This window comes from Neolamprologus multifasciatus, chromosome 10, assembly GCF_963576455.1.
Source record: "Neolamprologus multifasciatus chromosome 10, fNeoMul1.2, whole genome shotgun sequence".
Lineage (NCBI taxonomy): Eukaryota > Metazoa > Chordata > Actinopteri > Cichliformes > Cichlidae > Neolamprologus > Neolamprologus multifasciatus.
In genome coordinates this window covers 33,165,289-33,181,348 of record NC_140448.1, presented here as the reverse complement: position 1 = coordinate 33,181,348, position 16,060 = coordinate 33,165,289, and the positions used below count along the sequence as shown (strand labels likewise).

General features: G+C 46.7%; 2 protein-coding genes and 3 non-coding genes across 5 annotated transcripts; 3 read left to right on the top strand and 2 right to left on the bottom strand.

The window, feature by feature from the left end:
- The first annotated feature begins 113 nt into the window (after positions 1 to 113).
- LOC146510643 (early growth response protein 1-B-like) lies at positions 114 to 2,315 on the top strand. The gene is made up of 2 exons (XM_085175047.1): positions 114 to 626; positions 929 to 2,315. Exons 1-2 carry the CDS (start codon positions 461 to 463, stop codon positions 2,086 to 2,088), a joined length of 1,326 nt encoding a protein of 441 aa, XP_085031173.1. The 5' UTR covers positions 114 to 460; the 3' UTR covers positions 2,089 to 2,315.
- Positions 2,316 to 4,318: 2,003 nt separating this feature from the next.
- On the top strand, positions 4,319 to 4,391 carry trnav-cac (transfer RNA valine (anticodon CAC)). Its single transcript has one exon. It is a non-coding gene; the product is annotated as a tRNA-Val (tRNA).
- A 285-nt stretch (positions 4,392 to 4,676) lies between these two features.
- Positions 4,677 to 4,749, bottom strand: trnav-aac (transfer RNA valine (anticodon AAC)). The gene has a single exon. It is a non-coding gene; the product is annotated as a tRNA-Val (tRNA).
- Positions 4,750 to 4,861: 112 nt separating this feature from the next.
- On the top strand, positions 4,862 to 4,934 carry trnav-cac (transfer RNA valine (anticodon CAC)). The gene has a single exon. It is a non-coding gene; the product is annotated as a tRNA-Val (tRNA).
- A 3,623-nt stretch (positions 4,935 to 8,557) lies between these two features.
- Positions 8,558 to 11,167, bottom strand: timd4 (T cell immunoglobulin and mucin domain containing 4). Its single transcript, XM_085175085.1, has 8 exons — positions 10,893 to 11,167; positions 10,343 to 10,521; positions 10,015 to 10,177; positions 9,836 to 9,949; positions 9,687 to 9,763; positions 9,207 to 9,318; positions 9,099 to 9,132; positions 8,558 to 8,932 (listed from the first exon to the last, which is right to left on the bottom strand). The coding sequence occupies exons 1-8, from the start codon at positions 10,951 to 10,953 to the stop codon at positions 8,848 to 8,850; spliced, it is 825 nt and encodes a 274-aa protein (XP_085031211.1). The 5' UTR covers positions 10,954 to 11,167; the 3' UTR covers positions 8,558 to 8,847.
- Between the last annotated feature and the right edge of the window lie 4,893 nt (positions 11,168 to 16,060).

Genomic DNA, 16,060 nt, shown 5'->3' with positions numbered 1-16,060 from the left:
CCGTGCGCCGCGTTTCGGGCTCGGTCCGGCAGGTACGCGGCCAGGCCGAGCCCCGGACCGGGCCGAACCGTGGGCGCTCCTGAAAGCGCGGGACAAGGGGCGCCGGGACCGCGGACGGCCGCGGAAGAACGCGCCCCGCTCGGACCAAATATGGGCTTCCGACCCGCCATATTTGGGAATCTACGTCACGCAGGAGTCTTTATAAAGGCGGGAATCCTCCGAGAGGACCTGACAGCACCGAGTTCAGGCTGTGCGCTCGCGACAGCCAGAAACAAACAGCTGATGTTGTTTACATCCTCTGATGACGCAGCGGCCTCACCTGCGCCGGTGACCCTCCGGTAGAGTCTCACCTCCAGCGTTGGCGTCCCGCGAGCGGCAGCTTCCGCCCGGACAGAGCGCCTCTCCGCGCGGCTCAGCAGCGAAGGAGCTCCGGGAGCCGAGGAGCTCCCCCCGCAGGGACATGGCAGCCACAAGGGCTCTGCTGCCGGAGCCGCTACCCGGTCTGCCGCCGCCGCTGTCCCCACTGGACGGATACCCGAAGCTGGAGGAGTTGCAGATGCTGCTGCTGGCCGCCTCCGGGGCCGAGGGAGCCGGGCAGCTGAGCGGAGAACCCGGAGAGTACGGAGGTGAGGAGCCGGTCACCCGTTTATCTGTGTCGCACGCGTGCGCGCGCATTACAGACTGCAAAGTTGCACGAGAGTGTTTTATTGTGATTTAAATGTCAGTAAAGCTGAGCTGGTGCTCACCTGTGGCTCACACCTGCAGCTGTGAGAGCCACAGGTGAGCTTTACCCTGCACCGGCAAAGCTCATGGACCAATCAGGGCTCTGTACGGAGGTCAAAGGGTGCTTCCTAATGAACCAGTAAATAAGGAAAAAGCAGGTGTGCTGTGATGTGTTCTCACCTGTGCGCCTCCTTCTTCCCCTCAGATTCCCTCTCGGACCTCCCAGACCTACAGAGCCTCCTCCCGCTGACGCCCCGCCTGCCCTCGCTGGCGTACAGCGGCCGCTTCTCCTTTGAGCCGTCTGTGTCAACCTGTGGCGGCAACAATCTGTGGGCGGAGTCTCTCCTAAGCCTGTTGGTCGGCGTGGCGGCTCCGCCCACTGCCTCCAGCCTTCCTGTCTCTTCGCCGTCAGTGACATCATCATCAGCATCCCAGTCGACCATCAGTTCCATCCAGGTGACCTGCGGCTCCGCTGAAATCGCCTCAGTCTTCTCGGCGATACCGACCTACACCTCAGCCGGCGCCGAGCCGCTCCTCCCCGCCGCAGACTCTCGGCCAGCCCCTCTGGCCTTCTCGCCGCAGCAGGGTCCGCCTCCCGCCTACCCCGCCGCTGCTGCGTCCCGCCTCGGCCTGCAGCCGTCCTCGCTGGTGCCGATGTTGCCGGACTACCTTCTGCCGCAGCAGTCGGATGCCGAGCCGGGCGTAAACGTGGATCAGAAGCCGCCGCCGCTCACGCCACTCTCCACCATCAAAGCCTTCTCCTCGCAGATCCAGATCCAGCCTCCTGGCTCCGCCTACAACACGCAGCTCACTAAATCTGGCAGACCCAGGAAGTTCGCCGCTGGCCGGCAGTGCAAAACGCCTCCTCACGAGCGGCCATACGCCTGCCCCGCTGAAGGCTGCGACCGCCGCTTCTCCCGCTCCGACGAGGTGACGCGCCACGTGCGCGTGCACACGGGTCAGAAGCCGTTCCAGTGTCGCATCTGCATGCGCAGCTTCAGCCGCAGCGACCACCTGACCACGCACATCCGCACTCACACCGGCGAGAAGCCGTTTGCTTGCGCCGAATGCGGACGTAAGTTCGCCCGCAGCGATGAGCGCAAGAGGCACGCCAAGATCCACCAGAGGCAGCGCGAGCGCAAAAACATCAGTAGCTCTGCCTCCACCGCCATCACCACCACACCCCCCACATACTCCTCCCCCGCACACAGCTCCTCCCCCTGCTTCACCTCCTCCTCCTCCTCCTCGTTGTCACACATCTACAGCTCCTCGCCGTCCCCCCACCTCTACTCCCCCTCCTGCTCCTCACCGATGGCGAGCCCCCAGGCGGAGCTGCCCTCCCCCCACAGCTCCAACATGTGTTGACCTTTGACCTCAGACTGACAGCATCGGACTGCAGAGATGTTTACCGTGCGGGGTCAAAGGTCGCCTCGTGATGTAAATATGAATCCCGTAGTTTGTACATATTGTTTACACGCATGTTGGTGAACATGCGTTCACAAGCTCCGCCTACTGAGTAGGCCTGTATGTTTACATTTTCTACTCCACCTGTTTCCTCTCAAAGAGCTTCAACAATAAAAGTCTGAACCCTGCTGATGCTTTTAATTTGTAGGAGGGGTGTGTGTGTGTGTGTGTGTGTGTGTGTGTGTGTGTTTCACATCAGCTGATGGAGGTCACGTGACATGAGACAAGAGTCAGAAACCTGAGTTTGAATAAAGAGTCAGACACAGATCACATGACCTCAGCTACGTGTGGCGTAAACGTTTCTGAGGTCAAACCTGAGGTCGCTGTTCGAGGGATTCTCACTCAGGTTTGTAGCTCCTGTCAGTCTGAGTGGATCCGACAAAGGTCAGAGTTCAAAGGTCGAATCAGAAGCTTAAACCGTGACAGCTTCACTGAACGCTGCCATTAAATCCTCCCTGTGTGTGTGTGTGTGTGTGTGTGTGTGTGTGTGATCGGACTGTGACCGCAGCACCCTGCAGGAAAATCCCGGTGCTGCTAAAGGCCAAAAATGGCGCTTCCTGCTGCTGCAGCGGACATCCTGACGCCCATATAAGGAACTTCCTGCTGTTTGTGATGTAACAGCAAGGACTGGGATAGCAGGTCAGACCGGAGTGTGTGTGTGTGTGTAAAAGTATCTGCACTGCAGACACTGAAGTTCAGAGTCCTGCTTTCACTTTCATCTGCAGGAGTCAAAGTAAATCATGTCGTTAGTGCTAATTATTTAGCTGTTAGCTGTAATGTAAGCTAGTACGTAACAAACTGATACAGGATAAGGCAGGGAAAGTTAGAAATGTATAATGGTGGCAACATAACATATATTATAGCACAAATACTGACATATTTCTGTAATTAAAAGAGAGAACTGTAATATCAGCTTACAGTGAAACATGGATGCAAGTGATGGGACGAATCCTGTGGTCCCTCTAACAGAGAGATAAGGAACCAGTGCTCACTGCTCCAATCGTACAATAACACATACAGAGAAAAACCCAACTATCATATGACCCCCTATGAGCAGCACTTTGGCGACAGTGGGAAGGAAAAACTCCCTTTTAACAGGAAGAAACCTCCAGCAGAACCAGGCTCAGGGAGGGGCGGGGCCATCTGCTGTGATTGGTTGGGGTGAGAGAAGGAAGACAGGATAAAGACATGCTGTGGAAGAGAGACAGAGGTTAATAACAGATATGATTCAGTGCAGAGAGGTCTGTTAACACATAGTGAGTGAAGAAGAAACACCCAATGCATCATGGGAATCCCCGGCAGCCTACGTCTATTGCAGCATAACTAAGGGAGGATTCAGGGTCACCTGGTCCAGCCCTAACTATATGCTTTAGCAAAAAGGAAAGTTTGAAGCCTAATCTTGAAAGTAGAGATAGTGTCTGTCTCCTGAATCCAAACTGGAAGCTGGTTCCACAGAAGAGGGGCCTGAAAACTGAAGGCTCTCCCTCCCATTCTACTTTTAAATACTCTAGGAACAACAAGTAGGCCTGCAGAGCGAGAGCGAAGTGCTCTAATAGGGTGATATGGTACTACAAGGTCATTAAGATAAGATGGGGCCTGATTATTTAAGACCTTGTATGTGAGGAGCAGGATTTTGAATTCTGGATTTAACAGGAAGCCAAAACAGGAGAAATCTGCTCTCTTTCTAGTCCCTGTCAGGACTCTTGCTGCAGCATTTTGGATCAGCTGAAGGCTTTTCAGAGAGTTTTTAGGACTTCCTGATAATAATGAATCACAGTCCACAGAATCCTCCACGCAGTCCTCGTGAGCAAACCTGTGGGCTTATGAGGCCTGCGCTCCTGCAGTGCCAAACATCTGTCACGACAGTGATTCTGATGGGCACAAAGAGTTCAGCTGATGAAGATGGTGCACAGCTTTGTGCTCAGCTTCATTATTATATTTAATGTTGGTGCAGGAATTCCAGCCTCTGGTTCCGCTGTGATCTTTGTGTGTGAGTCAGTGCACAGACAGAGCAGCTGCACTACAATCACATTTTGTAAAGCAGCTCCAAGCTGCAGACAGACATGTGCCCGGGCTCCTCTATGCACACCCGAAGGCTCCGCTCTGCGTCGCTGTGAGCAGCCTTGCAGAGGTTTCCGTAGTGTAGTGGTTATCACGTTCGCCTCACACGCGAAAGGTCCCCGGTTCGAAACCGGGCGGAAACAGTCGTTTGTTTTTATTCAGACACACGTTTCGCATCATTAACTGGTCCTCGTGAGTTTTTGTTTAACGTGTACTGACTAACGTAAACTGAAGTGAAAGCAGCAGTAAGAAACACCAGTGGCTATAGGTTCCCTGGAACATGGCGACACGTCTGTCCCACTGAAACGTGTTGGGTTGATTGCGCGTGCACACTTTGATTGCGCGTGCCTCGTTCCAACTACACAGACGGCTAACGGCTCTGCTGTTAGCTAGCATTCAAGAAAGGAAAAGAAAAAGACCGTCAATAGTGTTTCCGCCCGGTTTCGAACCGGGGACCTTTCGCGTGTTAGGCGAACGTGATAACCACTACACTACGGAAACCTGCCCACAGTGATGTGTAAACACAGTTATGTTAATGCGACCCTCATCAGGTCACAGATAACGGTCTACGGCCCAGCCTATCAGTGTCTGTGTGCGACGAGGAAGCTGCGCAGTTTCCGTAGTGTAGTGGTTATCACGTTCGCCTCACACGCGAAAGGTCCCCGGTTCGAAACCGGGCGGAAACAACGGTTTTATTTCCCGTGCTGTTATAATCGATAATGACATCATTTCTACAGTCATATAATTTTCTGCCTTTCCTTCTCCAGGCGTTCACTCTGCACACTTTACATCGTATTGGTCTTCTTCAGTCACCACCTCCTCCTGGTCTGAGCGACCTTTCTCTTCATGATCTCTCCTTATTGAATTATTTGTAGATAAGGGTAAAAAGGTGGACGATAAGAATTTAAATTTAATCACAAACATACATTCAGTGACAGAAAGCTCGTTCCACATCACTGATGACAAACAGTTATTAAGAAGGAAAAACAAAAAATGCCCACAGAGGGAATCTGCTTAACAGCTGAGGTATCACTGTAAAGGAACAGGACACAGCCCGCGACGCGACGCCGAGGAGATAAAACCGGTTTGTAAATGTCCGCCTGAGTGTGAACATGAAACACTTTAAACACACACAGGGTGCATGTTACTGTTGGGCCATACAACAACAAACTTATAGCAACATTCCCGGATGGTCTACAGGACGCTTTGCTTGAGTAGAGAGACCGCGAGCAGGCAGAGCATCCCATATCCTTTGGGACAATGTGAGCTTTCACCGAAGTCCAAAAATATGCAACTGGTTTCACAATGAGCAGCATTTCAGTGTGTTTTTCAGTGTGTTTCCTCCCTTTTGAACCCTATCGAGGAGTTTTTCTCAGCATGGAGATGGAAAGTATACGACTGAAACGCTTACACACAGGAAAATCTACTTCAAGCATTGAATGGAGCATGTGGTGAGATGGCTGGATTTGGCATCTCGTTGCATTGCAGGGGAGACCATAACATGACGTCCTGTGGCCTGAGCCAGCACAGAGGCTTGATGCTGAGGCAGATTAAATTATCTGAATATGCTGTAAAATATATAATTTTTTTATGTATATGTAACTTTTTTACAAGAATAAATGAATGAATAGATGAATATTATTTTCCTGCTATCTCACAGTGTTTTTCATTTATTTCTGTAGTGTGTAATCATTGCTAAGTTGTGTTTGCACATTGGCTGGTTTTGTGTGTTTTTGACAGTAGTGGTTCATTTTGAGTAAAGTTAAAATAGTTTTGGGTCAAATCTTTGGTTTTGCAAGACAAGTTGAAGGTTTTGTGTGTGTAGCTTGAATTTTACAGTTTGTGTTTAGTGTTTTCAGACAAAGAGATAAAATTTTAGGAAATGTGTTTTAGCAATCTAGGAAAACTGTAATAGACTCTGTGCACCTTAATTATGCTGCTTCCAGTGGGGCTTCGTTTCCGGTGTGATATTCGCTCCTTGTTTTCGGTCGGGTTTTCCAAAGCAAGTCAACCAAATGGACGAATCAACCGGTGATTTACATTTCTCAAGATGTGTTGGGAATTTATTGAATATATCTGTAGATGATGAGTGTAACCACGGTAACGTCTGACCCCACTTCCGCCAATCCCTTTATTGTGGCGGGAATGAACCCTGTACAAGTTCCGGGTCAATCAGCTGTTCCGTGCTGGCATTTGTATCATCTTAAGAAGGAGGTGGCAGAGAGTGGGTTGTATAGGGGTAATAGGAGAGATGAGGTGGTCATTACCAGGCTTAGACTGGGACATTGTGCATTAAATAAAACACTACAGATGATAGGAGGACATGAGACGGGGCTTTGTGGAGTGTGTCAGGAGGAGGTGGAGACAGTAGAGCATGTACTACTGCGGTGCAAGGGCTATGATGTGGAGAGGAAAGTTCTGCAGAATAGATTGAAGGAGCGGGGAATTGGGGAATTTAATCTGAAGAGTGTGTTGGAGGGGAGTAGGACACAGGTGAGGGAACTGGTGGGGTTTCTGAAGGATATAGGTGTTTATGAACGAGTGTCGTTTTTTTTAAAATTTGGATACAAATTGTAAACTCAGTCTGACCCATACTCCGGGACAGTCGGAGGCGGTAATGCTCCTTTACGTTGGTTGCCAACCGCCGTTAAACACAAAGAAGAAGAAGAAGAAACAGCTGTTCCCTGCTCCTCTGGCTGCTGTTGTCCCTGTGGTTGGCGTACTTGTCAGATATCGACAAATTCTACACTACAGACCGGTTGACAGCGTGCAGTAACCCGGCCGATTCATTCATCTTTACACCACCTCCCAATCGGCTCAACGGTGAGTTATTTGTTTGTTTTGTCACAATGAAAATGCGGAGCCGCGGTCGCGCATCCTAAAACGCCGGTAAGCTAATGCTAGGCTAGTGACAGTAAGTGCAATTACTAGTTTTATTGATTGAATATTGTTGTTTTTGTTTATCCCACTATGGCCGAATGTTGAATTAACGTATCAAGAGTTGAGCGAGTGATTCAATTTTGTAGTTTTGTCCGTTTTGGATGTTTTTTGTTACTTTTTTGATTAAATGCCAAAACGGCCTATGAGACTTGTGAATTGAGTTAAACTCCCTTTAGATTATTGAACTTGTTGCGCAACACCTTGAATTGAATCTTGTTTTCTAAATATTTGATTAACTTTGGATACCGTTCATTAGCTTTATTGCTGATATGCTTTGATGGGACCCATGAGAATGTTTTTCTATAAGAGTGTTTTGAATGAAATTCATTATAAGAGATTATGGTTTATTAATGTACGAAACATGGCATTAATTACTTGACTTGTTATTTATGGATTTATTTGTTTTGTCACAGCAGTATAACGCTGTTTCATTTTCTTCTGTGAATGATGATTTACGTTTTTGACCTTGTCTAGGTCAGGGGTTTTTCTCCCGCGATCAGCCCTGATCAGCGCGGGATGGCGAGCCACCGACCACCGCTACAGCGCGGTAGGAATCGTGAACCTATGGACTGAATCAAACTGTTGACACATGACCGATCAGTGTGTTAAATGTCTTAAGAATGGCCTTCACATATTTATATTTTTAATTTTTTCCCCTTTTTCTTCCTTCAAGATGTTTGTGAGAGTTTGTAAATTTGTGCAAAGACTGAATAAACATTAAATTATTAAATGTGTGTATTATCAACATGAAAACAACACACACACGTGTAATGTTGCCAACATAACTCTGTCAGAAACCCACTGAGCTGATTTACACACACGGAGTAATGAAAGCTGCCGTTCATGTTCACACAGCAACAAACTGTTTAAACGATGAATCATAAACCTTTAAAACTCAGCTGCATATTTATGCTGCAGGTTTACTCCTTTTTCAGGTAACCTTACTCACCTGTGGTTAATGACACTCCGCGCTGAGGTCTGACTTCTTCTCTGGAGGTGGAAATTTTAAAAATGCCGAAACAGCGCCGGGAGACCACAGTGGCCAATAATATATTACATCCGTAGTGGTTTAGCTACCATAGAGAATGAATGGGAGACGGTTTAGGGCCGTTTAGCTAAACCACCCCACGGGGAGTCACGGGTGTAATACCGTCTTTGGCCACAAGGTGGAGAAATATACACGTACATCAATGGTGTAGAGCGCCACCAGCCCAAAGTGATCATGGACAAAAAAAGGTACAACGGTTTAGCGCCGTGATTCCCCGACAGGGAGGCCGTAACTTTTTCGCTTTAACCCACTTTTTTGTCAGAGGGTAGGGACACCCAGATTATTTTTATTGGCTCCTTATGAATAAAAAAAGAAATAGCTAAGAAGTGAGACAGAACTTTTATTTGGCTCTCAGGCTTCCACACATACAGCGTTATTATGGAGGCCACTGAGATTCAACCACAACATCTCACATTCATCAGCCTCTGTATTTTTTCTGTGTCACAAATGTAAAGAGAAAGTAGAACAGACATGAACGAGCAGAGATAACCCAGACACCAAAAATCATTAAACACGCTCTCAGTGCTGAGCTCATCACAAACAGTGTTTCTAACAACTGTGTAAACACAAACGTCACCAGCGTCCTCACGAGTGCCGCTCCGGTTCCTCTGCTAGTCCAGAGTGTAGATGTTCTCCTGCACCGGCCTCCTCATGCGGATCTCGTAGATGATGTGAGGAGGTTCTTCAGAGGAGAAGCTGCAGAGTCACAAACAGCCGAGTTACTGTCAGAGCGAGCCTCAGCACGGCAGTAATAACTTTCTGCGTGCTTTGTTTCAGGTGTGAGAGTAAGCTGGCTGTGATTGGCTGTCGCTGTGTGACATCAGCGTGTTAGCGTGCTGTTTGCTTCCTGTGCTGAACTCACCAGCCGGGCTTTAAGGCTCGTCTGTAGATTCCACCTGCAGCAGAAAACAAAACATGAACTCATCTTTGTGTCTGTGTGCAAACGTGCTGCAGAGACATGAGGACGTACGTCTGAAGGCCAGGAAGAGGAACGCTGCGGCGAGGACCATCAGCACGCTGACGGAGAGAGAGAGGACGGGAACGTTGATCTGAAGGGAGAGAGAGGGCAGAGCGTCCTCCACCTGCAGGTGGAGAGGAGTCATCAGGCTGCAGCACGCACAGTTTAGCTTAGCTGGCTAACAAAGGTCCGAGGCTTAAAGCAGGCTGTAGCTCAGGTGGCAGAGCAGGGCGGCCTCTGACCAGAAGGTCGGTGAGGTTTCATCCAGTCATGCTGCTGAGCTGGGATCTGCTGACGACCCAGTTTGTTCCCAGCTGTGGGACGGACGTCCTCGCCCTGACTCTCAACACTGTGACTCTCCAACGTGCTGCTCGGGGCTCGGTCGCACCTGTTTCCAGCCTCCATGCTAAGCTAAGCTATGAGCTAGTGGCTGTACAATCCCGAACACGTGGCCTAAGATGGCAGGTAATGGCGAGGGTGGTGCTTACTCACAGTGAGGGTGTCAGCGTGCAGCAGGGTGGAGTTTCTCCTCAGAAGGTCCAGCTGAGACGACAGAGTTTTCCAGCTGGCTAAACGAGACAGAGACCAGAGACGTGGAGTGGACGTCTACCACAGAGAAGAGTTAACAGAGTTCACCTCACCTGTCGTCACACCCGTGGAGGTCGGTGACGCCGTCACTCGTTCAGTCGTGAGCTCCGTCGTGGTGCTCGCTGCTGTTGGAGGAGGAGAGCTGGGGACGAGCACTGAGACCGGAGCTGAGAGGGACGAACATTGAATCACCAAACTCTGGAGAACCTCAGAAATCAAACTAGTCGCTCACCTTTGACCACTCTCAGGTTCATGACCATCTTCTGGTCGTTGAAGAGCCCGTTGATGTCCACCCTGCAGCAGTACGGCCCGCTGTCTGTCCGCCTCACGTTCAGGATGTCCAGGTCCATCTGCCCGTCCATGATGTCCCCCGTCAGCTGGTAGCGGTCCTCCACCTGCAGCCAGGACCAGGGTTATACAACCAGGGGGAGGAGCATGAATTCAACAGAAGAATAAACAGGGAGGAGCTTACAGGAGCGCCAGGTAACCCCAGATGATCAAGTTCTCAACGTTATGCCTGACCTCTGTGATGTAATCTGACCTCTGTGATGTAATCACACCTGTGTGACGGCGCCGTTCTCGTCGGTCTGCACCAGGATGTTGCTGCACCAGAAGGTCCCGCAGCCGCGACCCCAGCAGACCCGGCTGAGCCCGAAACGCTGCACGGAGTACTGGCAGGACAGAGAGGCCACGCCCCCTTCCATTACTTTAAAAGAGGAAACGCACGAAAACCGTCCACCTGCAGCACAAACGCACAAACATGACGTTTGCACGTGTAAACACACCTCATGTACGACAGCACGAGATGTGATGTGACATAAGACCAAGAAGAGCGAAGGATCGAATAAAAACACGTAGAATCCAGGAAACACGCAGTACTGACTTCCTGTAGCTGACCGGCGCTCTGTGCTGGGTAAACTTTGAATCAGAAGAAGAGAAACAGTCGACCAGCAGAGACGACCACGAGAACAGACGAGCTCACAGACAAAGAGACAGGAAGCCACGAGGCGTCATTCACGCCATACAAACAGACCTGAGCGCCGCTGTCACACCCACGAGTCAGGACCTGTGCTGTGATGTCACGCTGATGTCAGAGTGTGTGCTTCTCACCTGACAGGAGGAAGAGGAGGGCGATGAAGGATCGGGGCGTTGGAGGAGAGACGGCAGCCATCCTGTGAGTGTGTGTGAGTGTGTGAGGGACGACTGTCCGGCCACACTGAACAGTGTGTCTCTGTGATGGAGGTTGGGGGGAGGTCACGGGGGCGGAGCTACACACACAGCCTGTTTGTGTGTCTGCGAGTGTGAACGGCTGCAGTGTTTACGTGTGTATCATCAGAGCTGCAACCAGTCTGGAAATGTACTACAGTACTGAGTTTACAGCACAGCTGTAATCAAGTACAGCTGTAGTACAGTTGCAGTAAAGTACAGCTGTACTTTACTACAGTTGTAGTAAAGTACAGCTGTAGTAAAGTACAGCTGTACTTTACTACAGCTGTACTTTACTACAACTGTACTTTACTACAACTGTACTTTACTGCAACTGTACCTTATTACAACTGTACTTTACTACAACTGTACTTTATTACAGCTGCTGTAGTACAGCTGTACTTCAGCTGTACTTTACTACAGCTGTACTTTACTACAACTGTACTTTACTGCAACTGTACCTTATTACAACTGTACTTTACTACAACTGTACTTTACTACAGCTGTACTACAACTGTACTTTATTACAACTGTACTTTACTACAGCTGTACTTTACTACAGCTGTAGTAAAGTACAGCTGTAGTAAAGTACAGTTGTAATAAAGTACAGTTGTAGTACAGCTGTACTTTACTACAGTTGTAGTAAAGTACAGCTGTAGTAAAGTACAGCTGTACTTTACTACAGCTGTACTTTACTACAACTGTACTTTACTACAACTGTACTTTACTGCAACTGTACCTTATTACAACTGTACTTTACTACAACTGTACTTTACTACAGCTGTACTACAACTGTACTTTATTACAACTGTACTTTACTACAGCTGTACTTTACTACAGTTGTAGTAAAGTACAGCTGTAGTAAAGTACAGCTGTACACTTACTTACACTTACACTTACTACAACTGTACTACAGTTGTAGTAAAGTACAGTTGCAGTAAAGTACAGTTAAAGTACAGCTGTAGTAAATTACAGTTGTAGTAAAGTACAGTTAAAGTACAGTTGTAGTAAAGTACAGCTGTAGTAAAGTACAGTTGTAATAAAGTACAGTTGTAGTACAGCTGTAGTAAAGTACAGTTGTAGTAAAGTACAGTTGTAGTAAAGTACAGTTAAAGTACAGTTGCAGTAAAGTACAGTTGTAATAAGGTACAGCTGTAATAAAGTATAGTTGTAGTAAAGTACAGTTGTAGTAAAGTACAGTTGCAGTAAAGTACAGTTGTAATAAGGTACAGCTGTAATAAAGTATAGTTGTAGTAAAGTATAGTTGTAGTAAAGTACAGTTGTAGTAAAGTACAGTTGCAGTAAAGTACAGTTGTAATAAGGTACAGCTGTAATAAAGTATAGTTGTAGTAAAGTACAGTTGTAGTAAAGTACAGTTGCAGTAAAGTACAGTTAAAGTACAGTTGCAGTAAGTACAGTTAAAGTACAGTTATAGTAAAGTACAGTTGTAGTAAAGTACAGTTGCAGTAAAGTACAATTAAAGTACAGTTGTAGTAAAGTACAGCTGTAATAAAGTACAGTTGTAGTAAAGTACAGCTGTAATAAAGTACAGTTAAAGTACAGTTGCAGTAAAGTACAGTTGTAGTACAGTTGCAGTAAAGTACAGTTAAAGTACAGTTGCAGTAAAGTACAGTTGTAGTACAGCTGTAGTAAAGTACAGTTGTAGTAAAGTACAGTTGCAGTAAAGTACAGTTAAAGTACAGTTGCAGTAAAGTACAGTTGTAGTACAGTTGTAGTAAAGTACAGTTGTAGTAAAGTACAGCTGTAATAAAGTACAGTTAAAGTACAGTTGCAGTAAAGTACAGTTGTAGTACAGTTGCAGTAAAGTACAGTTAAAGTACAGTTGCAGTAAAGTACAGTTGTAGTACAGCTGTAGTAAAGTACAGTTGTAGTAAAGTACAGTTGCAGTAAAGTACAGTTAAAGTACAGTTGCAGTAAAGTACAGTTAAAGTACAGTTGCAGTAAAGTACAGTTGTAGTACAGTTGTAGTAAAGTACAGTTGTAGTAAAGTACAGCTGTAATAAAGTACAGTTAAAGTACAGTTGCAGTAAAGTACAGTTAAAGTACAGTTGTAGTAAAGTACAGTTGTAGTAAAGTACAGTTGTAGTAAAGTACAGCTGTAATAAAGTACAGTTAAAGTACAGTTGCAGTAAAGTACAGTTGTAGTACAGCTGTAGTAAAGTACAGTTGTAGTAAAGTACAGTTGTAATAAAGTACAGTTGTAGTAAAGTACAGTTGTAATAAAGTACAGTTGTAGTACAGCTGTAATAAAGTACAGTTGTAATAAAGTACAGTTGTAGTAAAGTACAGCTGTAATCAAGTACAACTGTACTACAGCTGTACTTGATTACAGCTGTACTTTATTACAGCTGTAATCAAGTACAGCTGTAGTACAGTTGTAATCAAGTACAGTTGTAATAAAGTACAGTTGTAGTAAAGTACAGTTGTAATAAAGTACAGTTGTAGTAAAGTACAGTTGTAATCAAGTACAGTTGTAATAAAGTACAGTTGTAGTAAAGTACAGTTGTAATCAAGTACAGTTGTAATAAAGTACAGTTGTAGTAAAGTACAGTTGTAGTAAAGTACAGTTGTAATCAAGTACAGTTGTAATAAAGTACAGTTGTAGTAAAGTACAGTTGTAATAAAGTACAGTTGTAGTAAAGTACAGCTGTAATCAAGTACAGTTACAGTGTAATCAGTTTTAAACTTGTGGTAAATTAAAGTTCAGGAGCAACAACGAGGCGTCCGTCCACAGGATTTGCTCTTCCTCCTCCTCCTCTTCCTCCTGTCTTGGTCAGAATCTGGTGAAACTTGCACAGTGATGACCTCACAGGTAAATGATGATGTCATCAGTGTGTTTTGTAGTCCGTGGGTTGGTCACCATAAGCCGTCTGTCCTTATTTCATTTCCATGTTCTGTTTGGTGTTTTAAGCTGTGTTAGTTTCACACGGGGAGCTTTCATTTGTCCTCGCCGCATTCATCACAGTGATGTCACAGCTGATGGAGGAGAAATGATGGTGGCGGCGTCATGACTGACGAAGAACAGACGAAGCTGAAAACTGACTTTAACTGAAGAAAACAGAGGACAAAAAGACTTTGTCTCTGTGACACACACACACACACACACAGACACACACACAGACACACACTCACACACACACACACACAGACACACAGATACACACACACACAGACACACAGATACACACAGACACAGACACACACACAGACACACACAGACACACACACACACACACACACACACACACACACACACACAGACACACACACACACACAGACACACAGATACACACACACACACACACTCACAGACACACACACACACACAGACACACACACACACACAGACACACACACACACACACACACTCTGCTGGCTGGTGGAGACGTCTCCATCACACAGAGGTTTCTTTATTCGATCCAAATGTTTCTGTTTTCTTCTTTTTCTTCACAAACTGAAAATCTGAGACTTTTAGTTTCAAAGAAGCCAAAAATCAAAGAAGTTGAAATGTGAGAAAAAGAAGAAAAGCGTAAACACGCAGAGAGGTGGAGGTTTTATACCGATGTGCAGTAATACAAAGAGCTGGGAGTGTGAGTCATTGATAATGTGGATGCAGGAGGCAGACATTTCTCACATGAACACAGCGCAGGCTGCCTCCATGTTTATACTCACTTTGTCTCCTACTGTGCACTGGTTCCCACAGCAAACCCATTAAATAAACGACTAATAAACTACCAGCCTCTCCTGTGCAGCGCAGCTTCATTTGTGTGCTGACAGAAGAGTCGCTCTGTCCCAGCAGTCACGTCCAACCCATGGTGTTACCTGGGCACGGACGTTTGGTAGACTTGGCCAGGTTGTGTGTGTGTTGTGCTTCAGTACACTGCATTAAAGCACATGTGAGGGCAGTCAGTGGAGGCTGTGTCCATGCAGAGTGGACTCCACTTCAGCTGCATTCAGCCAACAGAGCTTATCTATGTAGGTACAGGTGTGTTTAATGGGCGGGGCCTAGAAGCAGAGTCTGACATCATCAGCTGCCTGTTAAAAACAAACATGGCGAGCATATATAACTTGATTAGTACATTTACACACACTTCTTTACCTCCATTTCTTTAGTTACTTTAGTTTTTAAGCCCCCAGTACAGTTTGTGTTTGCAGTGAAGGATGGAGACGGTCGCCATGTGTACGAAGAGAGGTGTCGTCTGTCTCCTCTTACAGGAAGATGAGCCAAGGACTGGACCCAGCCCAAATCAGGAGGCGGAGTCATAATACAAGTGTTTCCTGCTCGGCTGTGCTGTCCTTTTGTCTGTTCGGCTCAGAGGGGACACGGCGTTTACATGTGCAGTGCTCCATACATCCTTTGAGAGAGCATTTATCTTTGTTGTCCAAAGCTCAGGCAGCAGCTCAAACACTGCTGACAACACCTCCACCTCTGCAGCAGCACTCAAACCTGCTCCATCATCTCATCTTTGACCTGCATTTGCAAGCACCAACAAGTCAACGGTAAACATTATACTGGATAATCTGCTGGTTTAAAAGGCTTCGTCCTTTTTTTAAAAAACAGCTCATATCAGCAGAACTGTAGAACGAAAAAATGTAAGAGAAGAGCTTCAGATCCTGAGTGTGTGAGGACAGAAGAATCAGCTTTATTTCAGATTTGAGATAAACTTTATATTTCAGTTTGTGATGGTTCTGTTCTCTTTGTGATTACAGGAGCTGCCCTCAGATTCAGACCTCAGCACCACCCAGTGACAGCAGACAGATCATCCAACATGTTCACATGTTAACTGCAAAATGAACTGATGGAAACAGTACAAAGGTTAAAGCACCACATGTGCTGTAGTGAAGGCTGCAGCTGTTTTATTGATAAAGTTAAAGACAAAAAAGGGTTATTGAACTCAGCCCTGAAGATCTTAGAAATATGGTATCTAACCAGATTCTTACTCTGGATGGCATTACCTTGGCCTCCAGTAACACTGTGAGGAACCTTGGAGTCATTTTTGACCAGGACATGTCCTTCAACGCACATATTAAACAAATATGTAAGACTGT

Bases quoted from the DNA above. Each gene is read 5' to 3' on its own strand.
- LOC146510643 (XM_085175047.1), top strand. From the start codon at position 461: ATGGCAGCCACAAGGGCTCTGCTGCCGGAGCCGCTACCCGGTCTGCCG. The intron at 627-928 runs GTGAGGAGCCGG...TCTTCCCCTCAG, and splicing joins AGAACCCGGAGAGTACGGAG to ATTCCCTCTCGGACCTCCCA.
- timd4 (XM_085175085.1), bottom strand. From the start codon at position 10,953: ATGGCTGCCGTCTCTCCTCCAACGCCCCGATCCTTCATCGCCCTCCTC. The intron at 10,522-10,892 runs GTGAGAAGCACA...TTTGTGCTGCAG, and splicing joins CCTCCTCTTCCTCCTGTCAG to GTGGACGGTTTTCGTGCGTT. The intron at 8,933-9,098 runs GTGAGTTCAGCA...GTGACTCTGCAG, and splicing joins CGAGCCTTAAAGCCCGGCTG to CTTCTCCTCTGAAGAACCTC.